Raw genomic sequence first — 17,324 nt, forward strand, 5'->3', positions numbered from 1 at the left:
CGTGCGAGTCGATGATTTAGATGGGTGAAATGTAGACAGCCCAAGTAGCTCAGAAGCCCATGTAGGGGGACAGAGAAGGCCCAAAAAATCCGGTCTTCTCTCAGGCCCGTGTCGGCCCAGATGGCCTCTCTCTCTGGCCCGAGATCGAGTCCGAGCGGGCCAAGCTCGGCGCAGTAAAATAACTTCGTGCTCCAAAAATCTCTATTTTCTTTGTCGCTTCCTCTCCCTCTCTTTCGGAAAATTAAAAATGCAACTTGATCTTTCTTTTCTAATAAAACCTTAGATATGATGGCTAAGACGTCATATTATTGCCCATTCTATAGAAAAGTGCCATATATTCATTTACCTATTTGATTAATTTAACCATCCTCAAATGCATTTCAGGAATTGGAAAGAACACATAGGATGGTTTCTCATTCATCTCTTTGGTGCACTTTTGTGCATAGAACATCTCGGTATATTCAGTTCTTGCTACAGGCACATCTGGATCCCTCTCACCCCCCCCCCCAAAAAAAATAAACATAGACACAATGCGTTTTATTATGATGTTTCTACTATTTGCCCCTTACTTCATCTCAAGCAACCCAGAGTATGAAGAGCATCTTGTAATCCATTGAGTTCGTGCCAAGTATCATTTCTACTTTCACAAAAGTAGGGTGAATAAGATAATGCCAACATGCTAACTCATCCAAAGATGCCACATTTGACAAGGCATGAGCATATCTTGCGCCATGTCAGGTTAGGGACCATTTTATCCTAACAAGAAAACTTTAAGGACTTGAGTGGCTGATTTGATACTTGAGGGGGCCAAAGTGACCCTCAATACAAAGTTGAGGGATGCATTTGGCTATTCCGCAACGAAAACTAATCTCCTCCGCGAGTCCCTAAGACTGCAACAAAATCTGGATAATGATCTCTATCGATAAAGTACCATACTTTTCTTCCGTTGACCCAAAAGAAAAGGGAAAAGGAATGGTGGGTGCGGTCAAGTGGTACGATGTCAAACACTGAATCCCAAGCTTGCCACACTGGCTTCCATGCTGTTTCCGGCAATCGATCGAGCCCCAGTGGTTGACTAACCACGGCCTGGCAAGCTTGCTGCGTGGCCACAGGTCGAATCCAGTTCGTACCGTATATGCGTGCAGTGTGCAAGTCCAAAGCCGCCAGGTAGCGCGAATCTCGACGCGCGGGACGATGGCGCTGCTCACCAGGCTAGCTCGAGATCCTAGACCCCACCACATGCATGCACGGCGGTGAAACCTCGGCCAGCACGAATTAACTTGTATAAACCTTGGCCTCCCGTATTGCAGGTGTGCGTATGTATTTGTGCTGCCTGTGGTGATTACTGTATTTTCCCAATCGCGGATGCTCCGATTCTTTTGTGATTATGAATCGATCGCTTTTTTACAGAGGCGGGAGCGGCGGCGGAACCTCGCGGCCGCCAGCAGCTGCTGTGCGGCGGCCGGAGATTTCTGGCCGGGTCGAGGGACACGCCGTAGCTCCGGCAGGATCGCCTCCATTGGGCACATTCCCAGCCGTCATGGTCGCGCCGCCGCCGCCGCCAAAGGCGATTTGATTCAGGTGGGTGGCCATGAAGAGATGCGCAGGTGGGTGGCAGCTGGAGGTGGATCGGGCCGAACGTGCGCGCGCGCTGGGCTGAGGCAGCGCTGAGTGGGCCAAGTAAACGGCCTAATAGTTAGATTATTCCAGCCCAATAGCCCATCTGTAATGGCTCAACTCCTTTTTCATCAAGAGGACGGCGGCCCAACTTCTCGTCTTTCTTTCCTTCCATAAACGAAAGCAGTTCCCCTAAAAAAAAAAGAAAATAGAAAACGAAAGCAGTGAACTGTGTCTGTAGCCCTTGATGACGTGCAATAGAGAGCATGGATGCACCTTTCCAAAAAAAAAAACAGAGAGCATGGATGTAAAATTGCAAATCAAAAGCCTGATGCATCGATATGCTAGCTGCTTCGACATTCTATTCTACATACTGCGCTTGAAAGGGCGTGAAGAACACCCATGGCACGGCCACGGCCACCACGAAAGATCGAGAGCTACCTGAACCCTAGAGCGAGTAGATGCAGCAGTCGCAGTAGGCGATCGTGAGGCAGCACGCGTTTGCCGGCGGGGCTCCAGTTAAGCCATGTTTGCTGACACGCATGCAGTATATGGCTGTGAAAACCATGGCCGTCAATCCAGATATCTCTTGACCACGCGGCCACGCCCATGGCGGATGTGTGTCTGCAGATACGCGAGCATGGATGCTCGCACATCAGGCGTCTAGTGTGTGACGAGATAGATCCTAGCTAGATGACAAAGGTAATAAGCATGCAGCTAGCGTAGGTTCCTTGGAAATGCTTTTAGGCATACTACTATCACCAGGGAGCTATAGCTACAGCTAGCTATAGCCGGATGAGGTGTAGGCTTAGCTTTAGTAGGAGTAGTGTGAGCTCCCACTTTGGGAAGTGACTAGAAAGATCTGACAAAGATTGCTAGCTAGCTGCGTGCTGCTGAATGTCACGGCCCAGTCAAAGGAAGAAACTGTTAGCCGCGGCGTCGCCGGCTTTCTCTGCATGCTATGGCCTTGATGTTTGTTGCGGCGGCCGGCACAACTAGACGACAAACTCAAAGTGAGATTATATCATTTCAGATTTATGTAGACTATACCTAGATCGTCCCTTGTTGTTAGCTGGGGCTGGGCCGGGGATAGTTTCTCCTTAGATCCAAAACACGCAAAAAAAGGCTGGCTTGCACATTTGGATCGCTTCCGGTTTATGTGTGGGTACTTGTACTAATGTAGTCATGTAAGAGTTTTACTACAATGGTTGTAGGTATCAATTGGTATTTTCATATACCTTTTTTAAAAAAAATTGACGGTCTACGTGACAAATAATTAAAAATTAAATTAAATTGGGTATCGTTTCCCTAATTTTGGTACTTAGTACCACCTATTCAGTACCTCTTGATACTAACTTTCTATAGATATATAGCTCTAGATACCTCATATATTTACATTGTAAGATTCTTTTTAGATGGATGGCATTTATTTTTGTTCTTGCAAAAATCCTCTGTAAATCTCTTCTATTCCTAACTTGGTCGGCAGTCGATCAAGACACCTGTATGTTCTATGGAAAATTAAAACACACATATAGATCCTGCCTGTTCTTTTTAAACTAATCATGGAGGAAAGCATTTCATATCTTATTACTAGTTACTTCCTCCGTTTCAAATTATAGGTCGTTTTAACTTTTCTAGGTGCATAGCATCTAAACATAGTGCATTTTTAAATGTATATAAGCATCTATGCACCTATTAAAATTAAAATAACCTACAATTTAAAATGGAGAGAGTACACGGCAACCGGCCTCTTCTCCACCAACCGACGTTGCGTGCGGAATTCTCTGCTTGCTTGGCCACGCATTTTTTTTCAAAAAAATATTTGACGATCATCTCTGACGATCGGAAAGGACTGGGACATGTGAAAATACAAACACGCACAAACCGGGTCGCTCTGTACTGAATCTACCTAGCTAGTAGCTATACACTGTTCGCCAATGGGAGAAAGAGGACCGGGGGGCCGGAACAGTCGAAGAACACAGCAACAGTGCGGCCGAACTGGAGAGGCAACAGTGGCGGGCGAGGCAGGCCGCCGACCCCATCCTCCTCCGTTGGGTTGGATGTGACCGCTACGACTACCACCTCCACCACCTGCTCTCGCAACTATACCGGCGCGTGTATGTGTCCCTGTCACGACCCAGATCGGCTCATCCGCTACACTGAAAGGCAACTCTAGCCAGCACGCACGTTCTGCCATTGTATGTGCAGCGCTTAAGCCTAGGCTATAGCTTTGGGTAGCTACGGCCTACGGCGACTATACCCCAATGCTTTGTATAGTTGTATGCTTGCTGCTTGGTGTCGAAAAGGCCATGGATCTCGACCTGTCACATCCACGGCAATATGTGCATATAGTTTTGCGTTGCATTTGCATACATGGTCGAGGTCGACTCAGGATCATCCCATCACCGGGCCGGTTTCTGCTACTCTCTGCCTACTTGCCTAACGGTAGCATACGCCAAAAACATCAATATGTGCTCAAGCGTTTTTTTCCTTCTTAAAAGAACAATAACATTTCATCCATCCTTGCATAATAACTATCGATTCATGATTCACGATCCATATGCGTATAGCTTAACTAATGTTGATTCCTCGTCAAGACGAATTGAGTGTCCATTTTCTTGTTAAAGATGGTGAGGCTTATAAAAACCCTATGGTTGCTTGATCGCCATTAGCCTTAGAAGGAGCTTCGGGGAGGCAGCAAGGTGGAGGAATGGGTGCTCACTTGCTCAGAGGTGATGATGATGGCACTCTTGTTTGTGGGTGGGAAATGCCGGCGGTCAGCTAGCGAGGAGGTAGAGATGTTTGTAATACAAGAGTAATGTGGAAGCGTTTCGCATTTGGTGGTGATCGGCGGTGGAGACTTTATGGAGATAGCTTTAGAGGGATATGATGATAGAGCACGTACTAATTCACACCGCCAAATGTTATCAATCATAGGATAATCTGCTACCTTAATCCTCATTATATTGCACGGGTAACTTGCCCTTTATTCTATTTTTTTGCCCAAATGAAACTTCGAACTTGAAACCAGCATGAAGAGATCAGTGAGACTTTTTTTTCTCTTTTGTCTTTTTCTGACGAACCGATCCTGCAAGATCTTTGGCCTTCCCCTGGAATTAATGGAAAAAATGGATCATTTTCTTTACTGAAGGGTGGGCGCAGGGCGAACAATGGTTTTCCTGGCACAATTTTTTTTTAAAATCTCAAACCTTTCGTGGACTACGTGGAGATTACAAGTATATACCGGATGGTAATTGAAAGGAGGATCAGATCGAGCAGAGCACGCTCAACTCGAGTGCATAGCTTACATGGATGCACGTGGACTGTGGGTGGGTGAGTGTGCGTCAATAATAATCGATAAAAAATAATCTCATCTCAAAATAAAAAATAGAAACCGAACGAAATGGGACTGATTATTTGGCGCACGTCTGCAGGCGGACTGGATTTGACGTCCGCAACCACACGCGGCGGGACCGCGACGACAGAGTTATTGGGCCGGGCCCACGTCGCTGTGTGGGCTGGGCCCCACGCCCCTCGACGAGGAATAGGACCACCCCCCGGGCCGAGATTGAGAGGTGATGTGACGCCTCGCCTATCTCCTCCACCCCCCATCCTCTCAGCCTCCTCCTGGCCGCCTGCTGCCTCTCCGCCCTACAGTGCCCTGCCATGCAGCTCGTACTGCTCGTATTCTATTGTTTTTTTCCGGCAAAACGGCTCGTGCTTCACCCTGATGTCTATCTGATCTGCAGTAGTACAACTACCACTACTACTACGTATCAACACATGCATTCCCAACATAAATGGCCCAGCTCTATTTTTCATTCCAGCTAAGAAAATCAATCATTTTTGTATGGAAAGGAAATTGTGAATTTTTTTTTCAGAGCATAGGCATAAGGCATTGTGCTAGGGTTGTTTTTGAAAGCTGTGGCAGGCAAAGGTTATAATTGCAGAAACCTATAGCTAGCTCCTATTCCCGTAGATCAGTGTCCAGTCTACCACTAATCACCATACCACTACCATGTACCTTCCGATCGGGCGGGGGATGATGTCATTAATCATTTGTATGCATGTATTATGCATATAGCTCCGTATATACATGTAGCCGTAGCTCACCAACCATCTAATAAGGACATCCACATTTCATTGCACCCCTCCTGACTGCTTTTTTTTATAGAAAAAATAAGGCTGGCGAGAGTGTGACTCTTATTTCGCGACAGCGTGCGTGAGTAGCAAATTAAAATTGAATAAAATCAAAAGCAGCAGTCAATAATAATCATCACAGGCTGTTAATTAGCACAAGGAACCCGATGGAATGACAAAAAGTATTAGTTTAAGTTTTGCTTTTCTTTGTAGAAAAACGCAACCAATATATATTTTTTTTCTGAAAAAGAACAGGCTTTTTATGCCAGGTAGAAATGCTAGGTTTCAAACTAGACAACGAGGCGGCTGCATTCCAGCCGTTAAATCCATAAAGTGATCGAGGCCGACTGGCCGAGACAGGAAGGACACAATGCAAGCTACTAGTGTGTTTCCCCGATCCATCAGTTGGCACGTACACGTACACATACCGCCCGATCGTGAGTCGTGTGGCTGGCCTTGAAACTTGTCGCGTCAAATCGGAGCAACAGGGCTACGACGTTTTAAAGAGAAGGGCGGTGTACCTACTCCATCTTGTAGCATCAACTGTTTCTCCGTGTACCTTCTCGAAGAACAGTCGCGCGCGTGTACAGGCCGGCCGGCCGGGTGGTGGTGGCCGGTGGTGCGTACTGCAGCATGCAAATGCGTGCACAGTTGTGCATGTACGCGTACATGCATGGATGCTGGATCTAGCTACTTGCTTTTTGCTTAATAGGAGGGACACCGTGCAGTGTGTACATGTTTTCCTACAGGCAGCTCTCCGATACGAGGAACCGTGTGACGTTTAAATTTCAATTTAATTTATTAACCTCGGTGCAGTGCTCATATATCGCTCTCGATTAAATCGATATGTGTATGCATCATGTCCACTGTAACTGCTATTGGAATTCGATCTTATGCATACTCCCTCAATTTTAAATTATAAGTAAATTTATCCCAAGTCAAATTTCGATCGCATCTATAGAAAAATACTTAAATATCTACGACATCAAACTAGTTTCATTAGATATATCATAAAATGTATTTTATAATGCATTTATTTGATATTATAGATGGCAATATATTTTTCTATAAACTCAATTAAAGTTAGACATGTTCGACTTAGATCCAAGCTAAAACAATATGTAATTTGAAACAAAATAAGTATATTCCATGATACGCTTAAGTATGTCTCTCTCTATATATATGTATATGCATGTGTTGTATGGATGACCTAAATTTGCTGTACTTCTAGATGACTGGCAAGTGGCAAGCATGTGTACCCGTGTAGTTTAGACAGATCAGCACCCTTTTTTGCGAGGAAGCTAGTCTAGATTATATGCTGTAAATGATTATGCTTCTTATTCCTCTTTTGGATTCTGACCCCAACATATGAAATTTAGATCGACTTTTTGCGTAATGTATAGAGATGAAGCTTATTAGGCACTTAGTTGCTTCACCAAATTATCATTTGGTATCATTGCACTGCACATTTAGTTCTTTTTATTTTGGTTTATTAATCATATCACAATATAATTTTTTTTTAAAAAAATATTTTGTTGGAAAAGGTTGAAGTAGGCACTGCTAGCCCTTTTTGTGAATGGTTTACAGTTATTGGTCTTCTTTTCAATTCCTCAAACAGCCAAAGGGATTTCTTAGTCTCGTTAAGATATTTTTCTAGAGTAATTTACTAAGAGGCATGATTTTTTTGTTAGGAAATTAAATGTTGTTTGTGATCTCTTGGTTGATAATTTATCACCCGCAAGAATATCTGAATTAGAATGTTAAACCCCCGGTCCTTTGCGAAAACTTCTAAGAATGATAATAATCCTCGACCATTCAATAAAACACACGGGAAATGCTGAAATATGTTGCAGCTAGCATGACTACAAAATTCAAAAACACTATGTACCTTTGGCTTGAGGAAGTACTTGAATTTCAATTTATTTATTGTAGCTAGCTTGGCTAGTAATCTTTCTCCATGCACTACTCATTATTTTTTTTATAACTTGCACTTATAGTTTCAGACACATGCGGCGCATACCTTTTACTTTTAATTAAAAGTTATTCCCAATAAAATAGCATATAACTAACCAACATGAAAAAAGTTAATTTACTGCAAATAATTAAAATGGAAGGACATACTTGTGTATGTAATTTATTGGTGAGGGATAAGGGTACCTATGGGTCCCCACCGATGAGGATACTTGTCAGCCCTGACAGGTGGGCCTACCCGACCATACCGTGCGGGCTAAGGCATGAAGATACGTGGAGCACAAGTCCGGAGGCCGGGCGAACGGATTCTGCCCGGATATCACCGGATACTTGTTGTAAACCGACTCAGATTGCTTTCCATATAACAACCGACTAGGATTAGATCCTATCCGATTGTAATCCTAGGTCGACAACCTATATAAGGCAGCCAAGGCGCTCCCCGAGGGCGACGCAACTCATCTAACCTCAACTCTTCGCACCTGCGATCAGCAGTACAATCCACCAGAACACATGACGTAGGGTATTACTCTTCGAAGGCTCGAACCTGTCTAAATCTTGCGTCTTTGTGTTACCATTCGAGTTCTTGGTCTTATGATCTCCCCTGCCTACAAATCTACCATCTAGGTAACCCCCTGGTGGACTGCTGGTCACTAAATCCGATAGTTGACGCACCAGGTAGGGGTGATCATGAGATCCTCCCCAGTGAGCTCGATGCCATCCTCGATGCCATCCGGCCCCGGCGTCATCTTCTTCGAGAGTACGAGGGACTTCCTCGCCGATCCGATCTAGCTCCGCTTCGGGAGCATGCTGGTGGACTCCGACTCTACCGCCTCCTTCGCCGACTCTACGTCCACCGCCAGCTCGGCATCCGTCGGATCTGCATCAACAGAGTAAGGTCTCCACTCGAGAATCATTGCGCCGCTTGCCCAGCAGGTCGGTGATCTTTCTCTCTCAAAGAGGATCCTGCACATCCTCACGGCAACCCGCCCACCCACGTGCCTCCGATCTATTCACGAGGTTAGATCGCATCAGCAACACCATTGCCGAGTGCATCAACCTCTCCGAGGCTGGATGCCTCGGAAGGTCAGCGCCGAGCCCTCCTCGTGCCCATTTTGGCCTCATGAACTCGGCTACCGTGTTTTTCGAAAAACTCGCGCAGTCATTCTAGATTCAATCTGAAGACCCACCCGAACCCACCCAGTTTTCGGACTGTGACGAACATCCAACACCTGCGGCGCTTCAACCCTTCGGATATAAAAGCTATGTACTCTTTCAACTTTCTCATATTGAATAAATAAAACCCCAGAGGTTCTTTGCGTACCTACTACCTTCTTGCTTTCTTAGCCGAGCTCTTAATCACACTCGGGGGATGTCTGACCTGTTCCATAGACCACACCCTCACCTTTACGCTCGGGGGCTTCCCCCGCTATGCGCCGATCTCTGAGTCCCAACTTTTCTCCTACCCCTCTCAAGGTTGTGTGACTAACTCATGTGGACGACGTCCTAGCATGCAAAACCTAGACAACCTTGCAGTCACCCCCTTTACAAGCTCGAGAGCCGCTCTCAGCAGAGTACTGGCCAGGCAAGGCTAGGTGCTTAGAGGCGACATGCCTAGACCACACGGTGTCCTGTCAAACATACCAAGGGAGGAAAGGAGTTTTGCCTCTACTTAAGTTAATCAACAAGTTTTCTTACCTAGCGGCACAGATTGATACATTTTACAGTTTTTTCATTACAGGTCCATTTCCTTATCCTCCACGGCTTGTCGATATTACTCAGCTAGCTCCGGGAGGTTACTAGCATTAAAGTCCTCGGCAACGCTCGTTCCAACGTATTCCACGGCTAGCCGAGGGAAGTGTGTCTCTAGAAGCGCCATGACATTTTTAGTGCACTCCACGACGGTCTCCTTCATCAAGGCCTTCAGTCGACTTGGCGCATTCTTCGACTCGGCCACGAACCAAGCTAAGTCATATATTCAGTTAAAATTTTACAGCTTTCGTATATCTCCACACGCCTCAATTCTCCTATGTCTCCGTGACTTTCGCTGACCACCCTGGTCACACCTCCGACTGCTTATACAGCTTGGTCTGTCCACTACATGGGCAGTTGAGAGTTGCGCCCTATGAGGGCCCAGTGCACGCTCTTTGCTTTTCCACATAGTTCCGACTTCTTTGTGGCTTGTCCGTTTCTCTTAACGATTACTAAAGTACTTGGATAGCACATGCTTTAATCCGTGAAATCTCAACTCATCTTGTGATGCCCCCGTCTACAAGCTCGAGATCCGCTCTCAGCAGACTGCTGGCTAAGCAAGGCTAGTTGTTTAACTAACCGAGGAAATTACATGACCCACAAGAGCAGGAAGCGCAAGGATTTATTTATACGCCGAATAAAATTCGGAGTTATTCAATTATTAAATATTCTACAGTAGTCTATATAATGTTTGCATTCTACTTTTACAGTTTAGAAATGACTTGGCGTGCTTCCTGCCACCCGACCGACCTCCCAGGCTCGGGGGCTGGGTGCGGGAGGCGACTTGGAGTGCTTCTGTGGGTCGGCTGGCTTCTAGGCTTGAGGGCTGGGTGCCACAAACGACTCGGCGTGCCACTTGCTGTTCGGCCGACCTAGGCTGGGGGGAGGGCGACTTGGCATGCTTCTGTGGCTCGACTGGCTCCCAGGCTCGGGGGCTGGACGCCACAGACGACTGAACATGCCACCTGCCGTTCGACCGACCTAGGCTGTGTGGGAGGAGGGCGACTTGGCATGCTTCCACGGCTCGTCCAGCTCCCAAGCTTGAGGGCTGGGTGCTACAAACAACTCAGCGTGCCTCCCATTGCCTGGCTGACCTCTCTGACTTGGGGCGGTAGGCGACTCAGTATGCTTTCGTGGCTCGGCTGGCTCCCAAGCTCAAGGGTTGGGCGCCACACACGACTTAGGGTGCTTCACATTGCCCGGCCGACCTCTTTGGCTCGAGGCGGGAGGCGAATCGGCGTACTTCCGCGGCTTTGGCAGTTCTCGCGCTCGGGGGTTGGGTGCGTATTTCAGGTCGGCGTGCCTCCGTGGCTCCACCAGTCCTCGCGCTTGGGGGTTGGGCGCCTGTTTCAGGTCGGCATGCCTCCGAGGCTTCGCCAGTCCTCGCGCTAGGGGGTTGGACGCCTATTTCAAGTCGGCGTGCCTCCGCGGCTCCGCCAGTCCTTGCGCTCGGGGGCTAGGCGCCTACTTCAAGTCGGTGTGCCTCTGCGGCTCCGCGAGTCCTCGTGCTTGGGGGCTGGGCGCCTATTTCATATCGGCGTGCCTCTATGGCTCCGCCAGTTCTCGCGCTTAGGGGCTGGGCGCTATATTTGAATTCCTTTTATGACGGAAACAATATATTAGATTCTTGACTATTGAACCAATTACTTTAATCGCTTAAATGCTCGAGGGCTACTCCATATGAAGTGCATTTCCGATGCCCTCTATGTGCTTTCCTTCGATCTACAGGATGCCAAACATCTCGGAGTTCGGCAGTCGCATAGCCATGCACATTTGGTCATATGGAAATTTCAATTTTTTCTTCCTTTTTTGAGCACTGCGCAGCCTCTCCATCACTTTAACGACACCACACCTTCAGCCGAGTACATTACAAGCTTCGTTGCGCATTCGTCAGGTTCCTGTTCGACTCCACATTGCTCGAGGGCTAGAAGGATAAGGGTACCCACGGGTCCCCACCACGCCCGTGCGGGCCAAGGCACGAAGATACGTGGAGCACAAGTCCGGAGGCCGGGTGAATGGATTCTGCTCGGATATCTCGGGATACTTGTTGTAAACCGACTCATATTGCTTTCCATGTAACAACCGACTAGGATTAGATCCTATCCGATTGTAACCCTAGATCGTTAGCCTATATAAGGTAGGTAGGGGCGCCCCGCGAGGGCGACGCAACTCATCTAACCTCAATTCTTCGCACCTACGACCAGCAACACAATCCACCAGAACACATGATGTAGGATATTACTCTTCGCAGACCCGAACCTATCTAAACCTTGCGTCTCTGTGTTACCATTTGGGTTCTTGATCTTGCGATCTCCCCCGCCACTAAATCTGACAATTGGAGTTGAATATCTATTAACTAAGGTACAAACAGATTTGCACCAAACTTGAATTACAGGCAGATATCTCAAAACTTTGATAAGAGAATTATATTGAAACCTGTTCTTACATAGAACCAGAGAAAAGTTTTTTTAAATAATAAATAAAGGTTGGATATTTATTTAAAAATATCAATGCTAATAATATGTTTAATGTCCTGAGGTTACTTTAATATTTGTACCATTTTCTCTCTGTGTACGCAATGCAGTCGTAATAGCTAGGAAAAACTGCTCTATTATAGTGTGCAGCATGGATGGATGCACCTTTGACATCTCCAAATGCATCGGTAGAAAATGACAACTGATTAGACACCAACGGGTAGCGTAACTCAACCCATCATTATCATCATTCTCAACCTTGTGCTATTCTTCTATTAATTAGGATAAATATGGCATAAAGACATGGTTTCTTTTCAGCATATATAATATTCCATTTTATTAGTTGCCAGTTAATTAGTACTAATGCATTGTTTTTAAAAAAATGTCTTGTAAGTGAATGTCAAATCTGATCGATGCATGTATAGTGCCAAGAAAAGGGATGCGTTAAGGATAGCTCTTACTCTAGGACCAACAAGAAACGGGCCATCCTAGGCTTCTAGCTACTGTTTGGAATGACTTAAGTCTGTTTTGCATTACCTGTCCAATCAGTTACAAAGTAAGAAATGTGAAGAGAATGTGACAAATAGGGACACACGCATGCAATTGTTGCTTGGATTTTTATTCTTAAAGTTAGGAATTACGCACTAGGTAATTGGTGGACTGAAGAGAGTCCAAATCACGCAGAGAACCAAATGTGCGAAGAATGTGTTAGGTACTTGTAATACACGTAACATGTAGCTACTTCAAATTCGATCATATCGTCTATGGCTGAATTATTGATGCGGCCCTTTTCTAGGTACAAGGTCAAAAGTTAACTAGCTTTAAGCTTTGTGCATGCCTGGAGTGAAGAAGCTCTCGCACGCATCTCATAATAATCTAATAATCACAAAATGCATAAAGTTGTTTCAGCTGTTATTTCACTCGACCAAAAGCTACAGAATGTCTAGTATATCCGCAAAAATACAGTATTCTGTCAGAACCCTATTGGCTGAAAACAATGCTTCATATGATTTATGGAGTTTAATGATGTAATGCCCTTGAAATTTAATAAAAACTTCCTTTATCGAAAAAAAATGATTTATGGAGTTTAATGGAAGGAAACAATCAATGTCTAAACTGAAAGCTTCTGTTGATATCATCCACATTGCATTGTCTGATTGGTCCATGTAGAATTCATGCACGGAAATGACCAAATTAATGTCAAGCTTAATTTTGACTGAAAACGCCGCAGTATCTATACTTTTGTTTCACATGTTAGTCCATAGCACAAACTTTTTAATACACTTTTCATGTAAGCATATCAGTGAATGTATGTACATGTAGAGCTGATGTTTGCATGGATGAGTAGCCTAAAATCAATAGACATGTTTAGATAAGCAGTTTAACGTCAAAAAAGGGGACAATGCATACTGTCAATATTCTAACGAAATAGTTAATATATACCAACATCAATTTGTTTATGCAGCACTTATAAGTTCGACTATAGCTGAAATACACAAGAATCTATAGATCTCACACAAAAGTGAGTCCAGACCTTTTGAAAAACATTTCCTTTGGGGCTGTTAACTTGATCGAAAGTTGTTAGTGAGATTGACCGCTGTGTGGTGGTTAAGGAATTCTCTGCTCAAGTTCTGGCTAACTTTGGCTGGAAAATGGCAGTACTGCACCAGTGGCCTTGGGACAAAGAAACTATATAATATAAATCATGCAATAGTTGTGACAAATTAAAGAACTATATACTAGCAAAATTTAGTCAAACTTTCCTAACTAATGTTAATTGCTGGGGTATGTAAGTAGTGCAGAAATGGGGCTGAACCAACAAAACACCAACAACTGGATAGATCGAGCATGCATTCAGCATTGTTGAAGGGACCAACAGTAAAATCAAGAACGGGGCACACTTCAATCCTGGAAGCTAGAACTAAAAGGGAAGTGCAACTCGATCAGATCCAATAAATTCGATCACAAGGAAGAACAAACGATCACAATGAACAAGATCCCGCAGCAGAGACCGATCATAAGCATGAAAAGTAGTAGTGGCCAGTCAGAACCGCAGGATTTAGAAAAAGACTCAATGCCAATGGAGGAAAATTCTAGATGATGGAATAAATACATGTACAATGCACCAACAGTGAGATCCATAAAAAGATCTGGGACCTATAAGAATAGTGCCGGAATACTGCTTTTCCCATGCCTTTACAGTTTACTAACATGGACGGGAAGAATGTCTGCGAAAGAAATGATGTGATGCTCGCCATAAACAACTGTTTTAATCTCCCTCCCAGACTATTAAGCATCTCTCACGATCATATATCTGGAGCATATATGCAAGCAGCATAGGTCACTGGTGCCTATGACATATGATATAAGATGCAGATCATGTAGACCCTTTAATTGGCCCCCGCGCGCCTTCAAGCTTAGTACTACTACTCATGCATGCAAGTAGGATCCTTTGGTTGTTTATTGGGCCTAAAGTTGGTTGTTTTCTGATCGCAAAGCATGCTCTACGTACTAATGACTGATCGATGGATCCTGCGAAAACGAAGAATTAATCATGGAAAGAAGAGCGATCAAGATCTCGATTCGATTACATTTAGTACTCCAAAGTATGGTTTGCACAACATGCAAAAAGGGGTGCAGATATATTTAACTCATGTCGGCGAAAGATAGATATATATAGATAGATAGATTGCTCCTTAGCTCTTAATCAACCTGAGATTGCATTGGGCTAGCTCCCTGCGGCTATCTCCTCGAAGCTTCCTTCAGTAAGCAATCCCAAGGTCATCAAAGGGCAAAGGGGCTCAAGCACATGTCTCCACATCATCTCACTTAACAAGGGGTAAAATCACTGCACAAGACAAGCGTAGAACAGATAAAACACAAAGCACATACACATAGTTACATGCATGATTGCAGTGCAGGAAATTACTGAGGCCACTTACTATTCATGGCGCTTCACATGCTGCTGTCTCCCCCTTCCTTGTGATCCAACACGATGCTCTCCGATCCGGAGGTGGCGGTCGTGGTGGCGCTCATGGCATTCACGGCCCAATTAGCCATGGAAGCGTAAGGCAGCACGGGCGCCACGTCAGCGCCCGGGCTACTACTCATGACGACGTTGTTGCTCCGCATGAAGTAGCACCCGGCTGGCGGCGGCGGCGGCGCTATGCCGTCGACGAGCCCCAGCCTCGTCCGGCCGCTGTACATGCCGGCGGCTGCGGTGGCGGACGTTGCGAACTGGCCGGGGCTCGGCATTGCCGCGGAGAGCCTGGGGGCGGCGCCGCCGCTGACGGGCAGCGCGGTGGGGATGCCGCTGACGTCGCCGCAGGCGTAGCGGAGGAGCTCGGCGTGCGCGGCGTCGAGCTCCTTCTGGAGGCGGTGGACCTGGCGCTGGAGCACGGAGATGGCGCCGACGCAGCCGTAGACGGGGTCCTTGACGCGCGCCTCGGCCTCGTAGGCGAGCGAGCTCACGGCGTCCTCGCGCTGGTGAGGGAGCAGCTCGTTGAGCAGCTTGGTCACGTTGCTGGCGCCGAACACCTTGTGCACGTTGGCGAACTTCTGGGGCTCCTCCGGCGGGAAGTAGGGCGCGAACACGCACCCCGGCAGGCACTTGCGACGCAGGAACTTGCACGCCGCGCACGGCGCACCGGCGCCGGGCGTCGTCGCCCCCGACGAGGCCGCCGGGGAGAGGGCGGAGTTGTTGCTGGTGCTCGACGGGGATGCCATTTCCGGGCCGGGCGGGCTACCGTACCTGCAAAAATTGAAAAGATTGTCAGTTTTTTTCGAAGAAATAAATTGTGAATATGCATCTTTTGGTACTAGTTTTAGGGTTAGGGTTTTCTTGGCTGAGGATTGTTCTGGGAAGGCGGAAGGAGGAGAAGATTAGGGTTTTGGAGCTGAAGGAGTTCTGATCTAAGTATATATGTATGCAATCTTTGGGGGAGAAAATGAGGAAATTATGTATGTTCTCCCCTTTTCCTTGGGACAGTGAAACTGTAGAATCCTTATCTGCGGAAATTATCTGACATAGGGACCAGTGGAAATCAGCAGCATGATCATGAATACAAATGGAGTGTGATCCGCTGTGTATTTGTGTGGGTGTGCACGTATGATGATATGGCACGAGAAGCACAAATTTCCAAGAAAAGAAGATGATCTTTGCTCAAATCTCAAGAATCATGAATGATAAAATAGTACCAAGAGAAGACCAGATGACTGCAAATCAAAGCTTTTGTTTTTTCAAATTTCCCATGCAAGGTGATGTAGCCAGTGGAGACCTGCTCATCCTCACCTCTTTAAGGTCACACAGAGGACAGATCTGATGAAGAAGCAGGCAGAGACTATGTTGAAGGATTTTTAAAATCCCCTTTCTCCTCTCTGCTGCTGCTTCTGCTCTAGCTTGTTTCCTCCATGATATATCCAAAGCTACTATCTGTCTATCTAACAAGCTGCACAATGGAAATAAAAGAGGAGAAAAAAATAGAGGAAAGGACAAACAAAGATATATGCAAGCAATTCTTGTTTCAATTTGTATGTGGATGGAGGAATTGCAGGAGGGGCATATGATCAGGTAGAATAGCCTAACTCTTGTCTCTCTGCAAGCTGTGATCTATGGAGCCATGGAGGAGATAGAGCGCGCTGAGGGAGATATAGAGAGAGAAAGATCAGCTTCTCTCCTCCTCTCCAACAGCAGCAAAGGGAAAGGTGAGGTGTATAGATCGACCACACACTATGAAAAGGCAGGCCAGTTTTGAATGAGGAAGCGAGAGTTGAAGAATATTATGATATTATGGAGGTGTTGCAAAGGGAAAAAAAAGGGCCTGGGGTCAGGCAGGAAGAGAGAGAGAGAGAGAGAGAGAGAGAGAGAGAGAGAGAGTAAAGAGATAAATAAGGACAAACCGAGATTAATGGCAGTACAAGAAAAAGTGTGAGGGTGACATTGCCACTACTCGCAAGAATATCTACCACAGTGCCCCCTCATTTCATCACCTTTCACAAACAGTCCCCCATGGCTGCTGCCCATGGGAGTAGCTCAAGAGGTATAAATGTACGTATAAACTATTCAACCACGCCTACTTAGTATATATAGAGTATAACTGTATAAGACGACGCAACCGTCCGATTCATGGTAAAGTTTGTATGAGAATTTTAAAACCTCGACCAGAATCTTGTCCAAATTGATAATAGGCGGGCGCTATTGCGAGAAAAAGTTAAAAACGATAAATATTTCGATACGGAGGGAGTAACCGATATACGTATTCATGGTTCTCTTAGAAAGCCACGTCCTTCCTGAGTGCGTCCGGTTCAGGAGTAATCATGCTCTTTCATGCATGAACTGGCTTAGCTTAATTGAGCTTTGCCTAAGCCGCAGCA

General features: G+C 46.0%; 1 protein-coding gene across 2 annotated transcripts; it reads right to left on the reverse strand.

Annotated features, from left to right (window-relative positions):
* Positions 1-14,067: 14,067 nt before the first annotated feature.
* On the reverse strand, positions 14,068-16,790 carry LOC117855023 (uncharacterized). 2 transcript variants are annotated; one of them, XR_004640408.2, is made up of 4 exons: positions 16,243-16,790; positions 14,894-15,702; positions 14,664-14,799; positions 14,068-14,483 (listed from the first exon to the last, which is right to left on the reverse strand). XR_004640408.2 is itself a non-coding variant. In XM_034737298.2 (3 exons), exon 2 carries the CDS (start codon positions 15,675-15,677, stop codon positions 14,907-14,909), a length of 771 nt encoding a protein of 256 aa, XP_034593189.1. In that variant the 5' UTR covers positions 15,678-15,702; positions 16,243-16,790; the 3' UTR covers positions 14,509-14,799; positions 14,894-14,906. The 2 variants fall into 2 exon arrangements, 1 of the variants encoding a protein (XP_034593189.1); XM_034737298.2 differs by lacking the exon at positions 14,068-14,483 and having other exon boundaries at positions 14,509-14,799.
* Between the last annotated feature and the right edge of the window lie 534 nt (positions 16,791-17,324).

Source organism: Setaria viridis, chromosome 5, assembly GCF_005286985.2.
Source record: "Setaria viridis chromosome 5, Setaria_viridis_v4.0, whole genome shotgun sequence".
Lineage (NCBI taxonomy): Eukaryota > Viridiplantae > Streptophyta > Magnoliopsida > Poales > Poaceae > Setaria > Setaria viridis.

Excerpts from the sequence above, each read along its gene's own strand:
- LOC117855023 (XM_034737298.2), bottom strand. The coding sequence starts at position 15,677 with ATGGCATCCCCGTCGAGCACCAGCAACAACTCCGCCCTCTCCCCGGCG.